The sequence below is a fragment of the Otolemur garnettii genome, unplaced genomic scaffold (genome assembly GCF_000181295.1).
Source record: "Otolemur garnettii isolate 467f Iridium unplaced genomic scaffold, OtoGar3 scaffold00079, whole genome shotgun sequence".
Classification (NCBI taxonomy): domain Eukaryota; kingdom Metazoa; phylum Chordata; class Mammalia; order Primates; family Galagidae; genus Otolemur; species Otolemur garnettii.
The window spans coordinates 5,545,776-5,557,947 of record NW_003852474.1 but is presented as its reverse complement, the minus strand read 5'-3'; the positions used below and the strand labels follow the sequence as shown (position 1 = coordinate 5,557,947).

At 45.7% G+C, this 12,172-nt stretch overlaps 1 protein-coding gene across 10 annotated transcripts in view; it reads left to right on the top strand.

Annotated features, from left to right (window-relative positions):
- Positions 1-12,172, top strand: part of IL1R1 (interleukin 1 receptor type 1) — a 72,531-nt gene that overhangs the window by 34,089 nt on the left and 26,270 nt on the right. For 7 of the 10 annotated variants that reach the window (XM_023515833.1, XM_023515829.1, XM_023515831.1 and 4 more), the window contains 2 exons: positions 8,962-9,037; positions 11,754-11,820. In XM_023515833.1, the coding sequence (XP_023371601.1) occupies positions 11,760-11,820 (61 nt within the window). In that variant the 5' untranslated portion in view covers positions 8,962-9,037; positions 11,754-11,759. The remainder of the gene's footprint in view (positions 1-8,961; positions 9,038-11,753; positions 11,821-12,172) is intronic. The other 3 variants (XM_023515837.1, XM_023515832.1, XM_023515838.1) reach the window with 1 other exon arrangement.

Genomic DNA, 12,172 nt, shown 5'->3' with positions numbered 1-12,172 from the left:
TCCATGGAGAGAAGTGGTCAGGGGCACCTGTGACTCACTGGCTGTGGCCCAGGCCCACACTGGTTCCCATCTGTTGCTGTGAGCGGGTGCTTGGCTTGTGTTGTGGTCACCTCCAGCTTGGCAGGTGGGCTGCTGGTGCAGGAGGAGGGTCTGCACTGTTACCAGCTGTTCTCCCCTCTGTCAAAAATGAGTCTAGAGACGTATAAATGTAGACCTGGGTGGTCTAAATGCTTGTGAAGTTGCCCAGGCAGGGCTGCAGATGCTTAGGTGAGCCCAGTGTGCCAGCCCTGCCAGCAGCTTAGCATTGCCTGAGGCATTCTGAGGAAGGCTGAGACTAGACACAGAGCAAATAAACTAGCATCTCTGAGGGTGTGCCAGGCACTGGTATTTTTAACCCTCACCCCCAGGCTGTTCTAATATATAGGGAAGATTGACAACACAAACGCACAGTGGGAGACAGGAAGGCGGGCAGAGCACATTCACCAGTGTCTTTAAGATGAAAGCAAAGTTCTCAGGAGAAAAAGCATTCTTGGGACAAAGAGAAGTGGGGACTTTCTCATGAAGGTCCCATAAAACAGGTGGGAAGAGCAAGTCTTAAGCTGTCTTTTGAAATGACTCAATCTGTCCATGTAGTTTGGTAACCATATATTGGGATACTAACAGAGAGGTCTAGCCATGCTGGTCTGCACATCTAGTGAGATCTTATGGACCCCTGAAAATATAGCCAATGACTTCGGACCAAGAGTTAAATAAAAAGTTAGATGCTGTCATTTTCCATCTCATCAAAACCTAACACCTCCCTCTATATTCTTAATATTGCAAGAATATTATTAAATATTAATAATATTAATTATTCTTAAATATTCTTAAACACTCCCTTTATATGTCTGAAACAATATAACAAAACTTATCTAGAGAGTAATTTTAAAATATCACTATAATAACTATATGTAAAGAAGAAATAAAAGCAATTTGTATTTAAATGATGTATTTTGGTGTGTAGCTGCTTAGGGCTGAGCTGAACTAGACCCTGGCTCAGTGCCTTCTGTAGACTGGCTACAGAGTAGCTGTGTTGGGACAGTTCCAAGCGCAGCCTGGAGCCACCATCCAAATCCACTAAGGGATGGGCGACTCTCGGCTAACGCCTATATGGTAGTCAAAGGCCATTTTTCTCTTAATTTTCACAGTAGTTGCATTCCTGAAAAATTCAATGTGTATAAAAATTATGCCAACAATAAGTATTTTACATAAATGTGAACTAGAGTTGGGGGCTAGGTTCCAAATAGTATACGTACGTTTCCTGGCATGAATTGGGACACTTCGAAGCCACATAGGTCAAGGGATGAGGAACGAGTCTCTACTAAGCAGAATTTCCTGGTGGTGTCCCAGATGTGTAGCATCCCTGGCCTTGAAGAGTGAAGGTGCAATCATCACCCAAAGTGCACCTGATTTCTGAGTTGCTTCCCCGGGGGCCACACCCATCCCTTTGAGAGCCACTGCTTTTCCCGCCCTGCTGGGTGGCATGAATTCACACATTGGTACTAATGTGGGCTCTGAAGGAAGTCTAAGCTAGCCTGTCAAAGGATTGTAGAGGGGAGAGAGAAATCAGAATGTTGGTGCTGTGCGACTACTAAAAGCCACAAGGGAGCTTTGGAGGGTGACAGCAGTGGTCTCTGTTCTGATAGAGTAGTCCTGGTGCATGCAGTTGTCTCAGTTGATGGAACTGTGTATACTTAAGGTTTGTGTATTTCACCTTGGGCACATTTTACTGCAATGAAAAATTATAGAAGTCAAAACAACGTAGAATTTCTGGGATGGAACACCTTGTTCTCTGAAACTCTACCCATAGATCCCAACTTGAGAAATAGCTGCTCTTGCCAGAATGAGAGGCACGGTCTCTCAGACTGAGCTCCTGGACATGTCCTTTGGAGCCTCTGGCATGTTGCCAGAGAGGAGCAATGTTGGAGGCCAGAAATTGCAAGGCAGGGTATTTAGGAAGGGAAGAAACGGTAGGACACAAAACCCATTCTGTCTCTGGGTTCTGGTTCCTGTGGTCTGGTCAGCCTCAGTAGGCATGATGTTTCATGAGTTAAAAATCTTCCTTTAGCCCTTGCTTTTTCCAAGGTCTCATCCACAGTTACTTCTGCATTATGGCCAAATTAACTGGAGCCTAATTGTCTAATTTGTCCATTGCATCAGATTGATACATACGCACTCATTGATAAATGATTGGGATGAGAGGTTGTATTAAAAGATGCTGTATTTGTGTCTATGAGGCTCTCCATGGGAAGGGAGGAGAGTGTGTTAATATGAGATGGAAATGTAGAAAGCATAGGTGGGATTTTCTTCTAAGTTTCATATTGAGGCTTGACTACTTCAAGCCCCTGGAAGATGGAGATGTCACCTACTGAGAGTAGTTGACATCGACTCTCTCTTCCTGGGTTTCCGCAGAGGTCTGGCCCTGTACCTTGAAAGGTTCTGCCCTGCAGCTTGGCCAGCCACATTCCTCAGCTTGACAAGGATGTGAGGGGCCAAGAGGATGTGCACACTTGGAACCTGTGCCTACCATGCCTCAGGGACCAGAGACCCCTGGAATTCCCTTCTCAAACACCCTGTCTCTGCCCTGGTTCATTCCTATGGACTCCACTAGTAGTGTGCTCATGTGCCCGCTTGCTTTGGGGACTGGCCAGCTCTGCATGGAGGTGGATGGGCTTGGATGGGTGGATTGGGATGTCTACCTGCCCACACATTCTGGTCTGCTTTCAATATGGGATAGAGCAGCTTTGGGGAAGGCTGCAGAGAGAGGCTTGGAGCTGAACATGTTAGACACAACTCAAGCCACATGGTGGGACTGCTGCTCGCAGGTCCCAGTGTGGGGACAGTGTAGGCTGTGTTTGGATGGACCCTGAGCACCAGGTGTCAGGATGAGCTTCCCCCAGTGCTGGGCACCTCTACGGCTACTGTCCCCTGAAGTGGACCCGCAGGATGCTTTGACAGTTGTTTGGGTGTATCTTTTGCCTGCCACCATGCCTGCACCTGGTCCTGGAAGGGAGCATTCACAATGTTGGGGAATTCCTCACAAGTCAGAAAGGAATTCCTCAAAGTGGTGGGAATTTCCTCAACATAATAAAATGTTTAGTAGGTGTGATGTGTCTCCAAAGTAGGAAAAATGCTTCCTCCCACTACACTGGTCCTTAGGCCCGTGGAAAGCATCTGGGTCCTGGTGACAGCCTGTCTGTCCCCAGCTGTCACTTCTCCTATGTTTACTCTGGATATGGAATTTCCTGTCAGAGGACAGGAAGGTACCATTGGATGAAGTCAGTCCTTTCTGGAATGGGAGATTTGTTGTGGACCAATATGTGTATTTTTTTTTTTTAATTGAATGGTAACTATGTACATTAACGCACTTCTGGGGTACAGTGTGGGGTTTTCACACACAGTCTAGAACACTTCCATCAAACTGGTTAACATAGCCTTCATGTCATTTTCTTAGTTATTGTTTTAAAACGTTCACATTCTACTCTTAGAAAGATTCACTTGTACCCTTGTAAGATAAACCTCAAAAGTGATCCCTCTGATAAGTTTTTTTTTTTTTGAGACAGAGCCTCAAGCTGTCCCCCTGGGTAGAGTGCCGTGGCATCACAGCTCACAGCAACCTCCAATTCCAGGGCTCAAGCGAGTCTCCTGCCTCCACCTTCCAAGTAGCTGGGACCACAGGCGTCCGCCACAACGCCTGGCTATTTTATTTTTTTTGGTTGCAGCCATCATTATTGTTTGGCAGGCCGGGGCTGGATTCAAACCCACCACCTGTAAATGGCTGGTGCCTTAGCCACTTGAGCCACAGGCGCTGAGCCTAATATGCATATTGTTAATTATTATCTTTAATTGCTACTTCTATATTCACAATTTAGTTCATGTTGAAGTTTCTCATTCTAGGTCTGTTAGAAAATTGCTTTAAATAAGCATTTTCGTTTTTATCTTTAATAAAGAAGTAGCTTTGTATGTGTGTTCCACTCAGGAAGATCTTCACAATTGCTAGTATTTTCATATGATTGTTATATAAAGCCGTGTGTGGCTACAGTGGGTGGACATGGCTGCTGGGGGTGGGGTTGGCCTGCCAATGCACCTGGTCACTCCAGCCCTGGCTGACTTCTGGGCACAATGGGCATCGCTACCTCGGTGCACCGTCAGGCTGGCCGGAAGCTGCCACGGTGAGGACACATAGCTGGTAATGCCAGCTAATACAGGCATCATTGCACCCAGGCAGAATGGGGCGGTGGGGGGAGGGGGATGGTAAGATGGCTTATTAATTTACAGGGCGAGTTGCTCCCTTCTCCTCCCTTAATCATTTTATTGTATGTGCAAAATTCAATCTGAAAAATAACACAGTGGAATAAATCTATGACTTTTTGTCATTGCTGGCATTTTTTAAAGGTTTCCTTTGAGTTTTGCTATGAACCATTTTTAAAAATCACATGGGACCTGGATAAATTGGTTCTGAATAAGGGAGGTTTGGTTTACACAGCCAGTGCTCATTCTGGCATGGATAGTTCCCAAACTCTAGTCTTATTCCCCACTCTTTCTCCCCGGGGCTGTCCCTCCCCTAGCTCTCCCCACAGCCATCTGCCTTCCCTTGTGCAATTCCCAGCCATCTCCAACCACAGGGATGGTTCCCCCTGAGTTTCTATTCTTGGACCCATACTTGGGACCCACATTCTATACTTGTCCTCCTTGATTCTAGGCTGGGTTTTAGTCACCATGTGTCTGATGCAAAGATGGTGGATTGGCTGGGTGGATTCCATTCCTCCTTCTCTCCCTCCTTCTGTGAGTGTTTACTGAGCCCTTACTTAACACATGCAGGTCCTATGATGGGCCCTCCTCACAGGGGCGTAGGAGGGTGGTGGCCTGGGAAGGAAAGGACACAACCAGGTGTGCTTCCCTCTGTTGCTGGAGTCCAGGTCCCAGATCCAGCAGTCTGAGGTCCCTAGTGAGTTGTACCAGGGACAGCCTACATGATGCATGCCACCTGGCTTTGGACGAGGGTTCCTGCAGGGCCCTTGGGAGAAGCTTTTGATCAGAATCAGCTCAGAGCTGGTCAGTAGTACCAGAAGCCACCAGGATTGAAAGGGAGGATTTGAATTATAGCCCTGGAAATTGCATAGGGCCACCTCATGGCAGAGAGGCCTGAGGAGGGGAGCCTGAAGGACACAGAGCAAGCTGGACAAGGGCCAGGCAGGAGGGGTTGGGGATGGGGCTGGTCAGGTGCTGCACTGATATCTAGTGTGGTGGCGTCTGAGGCCTCCTGGTTAGGGAAACCAGGAGGCACAGTGGCTTGAGCAGGTCCTTTCAAAGGAGCGATGGATGAAAAGTAGACAGAGTGAGTACACACGTTTTTAAAAGGATAAAAAGGAAGTGGCAAAGCGAAGTATTTGGAGGGACTTGGGTAGTCACTTTCTGTGTAAGAGCCTTCCAGGGCCTTCCAGATAAATCCGTCCCTTAGACTTTCAGGTCTTAGATTGAAATCTTTTATCCACCGTGAGTTATGTTTTGTAAGTGGTGAGTGATGCAGGACCAGTTTGAGTCTTTTATACGTGGCCACCCAGTTCTCCCAGCACAAAGGACATGACACTTCAGACTTTAACCTTACAAAAGCCACCTGTGTAACCTGATTGTATGTACCTTCCTATCAATCTGAAGAAAATCTGTCCCTCTTGCTGGTCCTTCTTCCCCTCCCCCATTCCATTAGTTTCCCTGTGACTGACATTCTGTATATAATCCCTGCAGTGTAAGCTGCACTTGTCTCTGGGGCACACTAAGGGGGTGTGAAGGGCACTGTCCCAGGCCTGGAAAGAGGAGGATGTGGGGGCTTCTTTTGATATGTCTTGATGAGCCCCTGTGCCTCTGGTACCATATGCCAACACCAATTCAGTGCCCGATGAAAACCAATGGGGGGTCAGTCAGTACTATAATTTTGAGAAAAACCTACAATTTTACATATCATTGTAGGAGTATCTAACAACACTTTAATGACATTCTCTGCATTTTTTATTATTTTTTCCTTTTTTGATGTGTGTCTGGGACAGATGTATTTGCTGCGTTCACTGCTTGCCTTCATGTCCTCCCATCTCTCCCATGGGACAAAGGTAGCAGCAACCTTTTTCGGTAACCTTTTCACTGCTTGTGTTGTAACCCTTCCTTTCGGTTCAGCATGAACCTTTCCTCTTGTCACCGCACCTTGTCTTTGATTGCACTCGTGTCCACAGAGATTCGTTGCCATTGTATATGTTTTTGTGTGGAGACTGTGCACGTTTTGGGTGCGCCTCCTTGTGTTTTCTTCACAGAACTGTTGTGCCAAATCTTTCCAAAAAGTATTTTCTTCCCGATTGTTTCTTTGAATGAAGTTGCAACCAGAGGCTTCCTTTCCTGTAAAGTCACGTACAGAATTGTCTGTTGCAATATCAACGTTGAAGAAAATTGCCAGCGGCTAACACCAAGGTGACAGGAATCCTTTCTCAGGCACTCATCAAGCGTGTCAACACCTGCTTTAGAAATATTACAAACACGGATTACATCAGGCTTGTTATCTGGCACCTTCCTAGGATCATGCTGTGTAGAAAGCACTGTAACTACCTTTCCTGTCCTTGGAACATAACTTCCTAATGTCACATAGGGAGAGAAGGCCAATCTTTCTGTTCCAGAGGGAGAACTTTTCATCATGTGCTGGCCTGAGTTCTAGAGGCAAATACCTTTTATTGCTGCCAACAGTAGTAATTGCAGTTACATTCTTTTGAAGCAGGTCAAAAGCCAGGGTGACGGAGGTAAATTTTCTGTCTATGGTAATATTTCTACTAAACTGATCGAAATGACAGTTCTGAACCAGTCTTTTTACAATCTCAGAGCCAATTCTGTAATGCCTTGGAAGGTTCGCTGATTTCCTAGCATATGGCTTCACTGCAAAACATGGTTTAAGGAAGAGTCACAGAAAAGATTCACTGCAATCCTATACTTCCCAGGTATAGTTGGCATGTAAAGTCTGAATGCACAGCACCCATGGAGAGACACCAGTCTTCATCAACAGTGACAGATTCATGAGGATTGTAATAGAGGGAGAGCTTATTTGTAACCATATTCCAGAGCCCTCGAACTGGAGCAAATGCATCACACTGTCTGGGAGCCTCACACGTGGCAGCAGCGTCAAAACACAGACATTTCAGTAGGAGTCACATTCTGGGTTCTGAAAACAGCACAGCAAACCAGAAAATTCTCACTGAAAAAATCTCAGAGATCGTCTTTATTTTGCCAGCACACACCACTGTTTCGAAGAATTCCAATTAATCCTAATATTTCTTCTTTGACAAAATCGCCAGAATTTTGGATGAATAATTCCTTACATAACTCTTGGATTAGACGTAGTTTCTGGTTTGTAACCTTGATAATCACATCCACAGCTGCATTACCAATAAATAGTTGGAAAGCAGCCAGTAGAGTTTTGGTTTCTGTGCCTGATCCTACCCCTGGTTGAGTCTTCATAATATTAGCGGATTGTCTTCTCCCTGATCCTTTATCGGCTGTGAGGTCCATATTCCGATGGTGCCGCCATCTGAGCTGTAGGCCACTCTTTTTGCAACTGGGCGTGGTTGTCTTCTCTTGGGCTCTATAGTTGGCATTTCGTCTTCTCCACTGTCACCGTCTTTTTCTTCCTCTTCACCCTTTTCCTTAAAATGAATAATTTCACCTTCCACCTCTGCACATTCTTCTTGTTCACTGTCTACACCAGTGAAAATGTTTTCATCATTTCCTTAAAAATCTGACACTATCAGTTTTTCCTCCATCTCAGCTTTGGACAAATTATACTACCTCTTGACATATCCGTGAAAAAAGGTAAGTCACGGCTTGACATAAATGGATTTATAGAATTAGCAGATACATTTTCAGGCATACACACCTTCATCTTCACCCAATGCAAAGACACTGCTTACCAACTTCACTATGAAAAACTTAGAAAAAAAAAATAGAACACCATTTTTTTTTCCCAGAAAAGAGACCACTGTCTGTAAGAAAAGTGTCAAGAACTGCTGATCCAAGGGTGCTGACCTGTGAAGTGTCACGGACGGGTGGGTGAGGGTCTGATAACAAAAGTCATAAATGGTGAACCTGCACTTCCCTGTATAAACTAATAGACAACAACAAAATCCTGGTGGGGTCAGTTCCTGGCCACCCATTGGTCAGTGACGTAACGGTTACGCTATGTACTCTAAGTTAAAAGTGAATGAGAGAAAAAAAGGAAAAAAAAAAGTGAATAGTAAGTTGGGATTTAGTATGTGTAGTCTAAGCAAAATGCTGCATGTTGAATTAGTCAGACTGTTTCATCAGTGGACATTAAACGTCCTTATGGTTAAGCCTTATAAGCTTTCAAAGGCCCAAAGAAATGGTTCAGACATGAAAAAAATTAGACTCCGAAATACTAAAAGAAAACTGAATGAATGGTGAAATATCTAAAGGACATAACAATAGGCCCCTCACGGGTCTGATTTTTTGAAATTATTTTAAATCGTGCAATATGGGGTGCAGTATATTGATATGCCTCCTACAGGAGGAGTAAGGATGCCTGTTCTTGAAAGGGGACTGTCTAATTTTTCTGGCATCTGGTGCCTTTCTCTCCGGCAAGGCCCGAGCTCTATTTTCACACCCATCCCCAGCAGTGGTGTGATTCATTTCTGCATGCCTGTGTCCGGCCAGGTTCCAGGTACATGTGCTTAATCAAAAATAGTTTGAGATTGTCCAGCTCTTTGTCTTCCTCACCTGTGACTGGATTTTCTGAGAATGTCCTGTCCCAAAGGGCTTAGGAACATAGACTTTTTAAATACTGGGCTCACTTTCTGGCGCTTCCCGAGAGCCTCATGGTGGTCAGTGGTTGGGGGCCTCTTCACTCGGACGTCACCATGTGCTCTTCCTTCCCAGGCAGATGCGTCCCCCAATGATGCTGACTCCCTCCTGAGAAGCGGGACCACGTGGCGTAAGAAAGGCCTTCTCTGAGGTAACAGGGCAGGGTCATCCCAGCCCCCCTCCCCCAGCCTTTTCTCATAAATAGCTGTGACCTGCAAAATGGCAGGTCCCTGTGCGGTGTCTGAACTCACGCCCATTCCAGCACGTTCCAGGCCTTGCTGTCCATTTTCATTCCGATTTTACCTTAAGCTCAAATCCTTGATTTCTGCTGGAGAGAACACTGCTGGCCTCCTCCCAGGTGCGCTCTGAGCACCACCTGTGAGCTCTCTGTGCCAGCTGAGCCTGCCCTTTCCCAGCCCCACCTTAGTGAGTCAGGCCCAGGCCGGCCTCTTTCTCTCCTCTGCCCCCGAGTGCAGAGTCGTGTCTGCCCCTTCAGACATGCTCCTTCCTGCCTGTCGGGTCACTGCTGGCTGGCCCACCCCCTCAGCCTCTCTCTCATGGACCCCAGAGGCAGCCTGCTTGCCTGCCTCCCTTGGTCTCTACTCTGTATTTCACACAGATGCCAAAACATCTGCAGACAAAATAAAGCTCCGACACCCCGCCCTATGCCTTAAAATCTTTAAGCAATTCTCTGCCACCTGCCAGTTACAGTCCCGGCTCCTCAGCGAGCCTCTTCATGTTGTGAGCACGTGCTTAAAGATTTTAAGGCATAGGGCGGGTCGGGGCTGGCCGCACCGTGGGCCTTCTGCGTATGTGCGGCCCCACGGGGTGGTGCTGACTTTGGTTGGCAGTGTGTGTGGCTTCAGTCTCAGGAGCATCATTTCCCACTTTTCCTCTAGATGTCCTCTTTCCTGTAGATCATGTGACCCCAATGCCCATGCTGAGGCTCAGTGCTGGCCTCTTGGTCCAGGGGCCTCGGGGCTCAGGCAGACTCAGAATGGCCACTGCTAAGGGGACAGCAGTGGCCTTTCTCCAGAACAGTTCTGGGGCAGGGGTAAGTCTGGACCCAGGAGGTGCGGCCCTTTCCTTTGCAGTCTGGTAGAGTAGGATGGTGCCTGAGATCAGCTGGCTCCTTCCTTCCACCTTGTTCAGGTGGGGAAACTGAGCCTCAGGGAAGAGTCATGTCCAAGGGCACCCTGGAGTAGAGCCGGCCAACCTTTGACCTATGATTAAACATTGCTTGTCCAGGATTAATTTGGGATTATATCTTGGGACACATACTCTGTAAAATTCAGTCTGGAGATCTCCCTTTTCTTCTCTCTTCCCTCATGATCAAACAAGCCAGATCTTGCAACTAAATGAATTAGCAGCTGGCAGTGTTCAGCTGATTTCGTAATGTCTTTATTTTGTTGATGATGAACTAATGCAAGTAACTGATTGGCCTGGAACTGATGATTGGGAAACATTTTAACCCTTTCCTTTCTTCCTCTCCATGATAAAGACTTAGAACTCATTTGCACAGCAGAGCTCGTCTGCTTGGCTGCAAGGCTTCAGAGCTGTCCATCTTATTTAATCATCTGAATACAGTTTAAAAGTGTATGTGGTAATAATAGTAGCAATCTAGACTAATTTGAGAGAAGGCCAATGTATGGGAACAGGATCAGAATTACAGGGTATTTGGAGAATGCAGTTGTGCTGCTCTGAGGTAGGTTTCAAGGCATGAGCCAGGCTTAAGGATCAGAAACCTGATACTAGGGGTGAAGGGAAGAGAATATGGATGGGTGTGTCTGGCACGCTTAGAATATCTTTCCATTCCTGCGTTTGTTTTAGAAAGATATTCTAGCACTTCATGCCTTTTAATACACCTTAAATACGTTTTCCACTTACTCAAACAATCACATCTTTAGGGTGTAAATGAGTGTTGTGTTAAAATATTTTGTTTGCGTATTTACTTTTATCCTAAATGCTATACTATTTTAGTGACTGTGCTTTGTAGATAAAGCAATGGGTATGTTCTCTTCCTAGAATTGTAGTCATTGGGCAAATATCTAATTTGCTTATTCCCCTTGCCAAGGATGGGGAGGAAGCTTTCTGTAACTAAATTAGTAAGTTGACTATGTAGTCTTGACACTGACCAGTATCTGTGTTGATATGGCCTTTTAAGCCACGCAGAGGAGCTGTGGACTTTTCTCTCTTTTTTCTTTTGTGATTAGATTCATCCAATGCTCATTTTAGAAAATATAGAAAGTCCCAGACAAGGGGAAAACCACCAAATCACAAGAACCAACCTAAGTTTAGCATATTGTTGCAATTTATTTCAGTCTGTGCATGCATTTCTATGTGCCCGTAGCCTACCATACAAACAGTTTTGTATCTCACATCATAAAATGAAGGCAAGACCTTGGAGCTGACCTGGAAGGGTGGAAGGCATCTGCCAGTGGGTGCTGGCCGCAGGATTCAGGGGCCAAGGTCCTTTGCTTGGATGTATCTGAGGAATAAATCCACACAAGCAAGGGGAAGCTGGTTTAGGGCTAGTGAATAGTCTACTTTGGATGTAGACTAGATTTGGGGGAAATTTAAGTAGAATGCAAGACTGGAAATGTATATTGAGACAGGTGATGAAAAGTTTTTCTGATTGTTAATTGTCGCATTTGTCCCTAATCCTGTGAAAAATCTCCATCCCTATTCCCTGGGCCTGGTATTTTCTAACCAGAAGCCAAACATGATCGCATGAATGTTGTGTAAAAATTAATTCATCATTTTGACTTGAAGTTGAGGGTGGGGACAGGAGGGGTGTCCATACATATGTTTAGTTGCAGACTTTTGCTGGAATAGTAACATTTTTATTTTTGTCTTCTGTTCTGCAGGAGAATATGAAAGTGTTACTCGGACTTTTCTGTTTCATAGCTCTACTGATTTTTTCTCTGGAGGCTGGTAAGCATTTCCTTGTGTTCTTATCTGCTAAGAAAATCTATTACTTAGGAAACATGAAGCATCTTCCCTAACAGAGTCAATTTTCTTACCTGTTGCTGTTGAATCCCAGGATACAGAGCCTTCTGGTCATGGACCTGTACTGCTGGAAGTTGCTTTCAGCATTTTCATTCTTCATTCCCTCACATAACAGACTGGGGAACGCTAAGAGACCAAGGTTATCACTTGGCGCCTGTAGCACAGTGGTTACGCCACCAGCCACATACACCGAGGGTGGTGGATTCAAACCCAGCCCGGGCCAGCTAAAAACAACAATGACAACTGCAATAAAAAATAGCCGGGCATTGTGACAGGC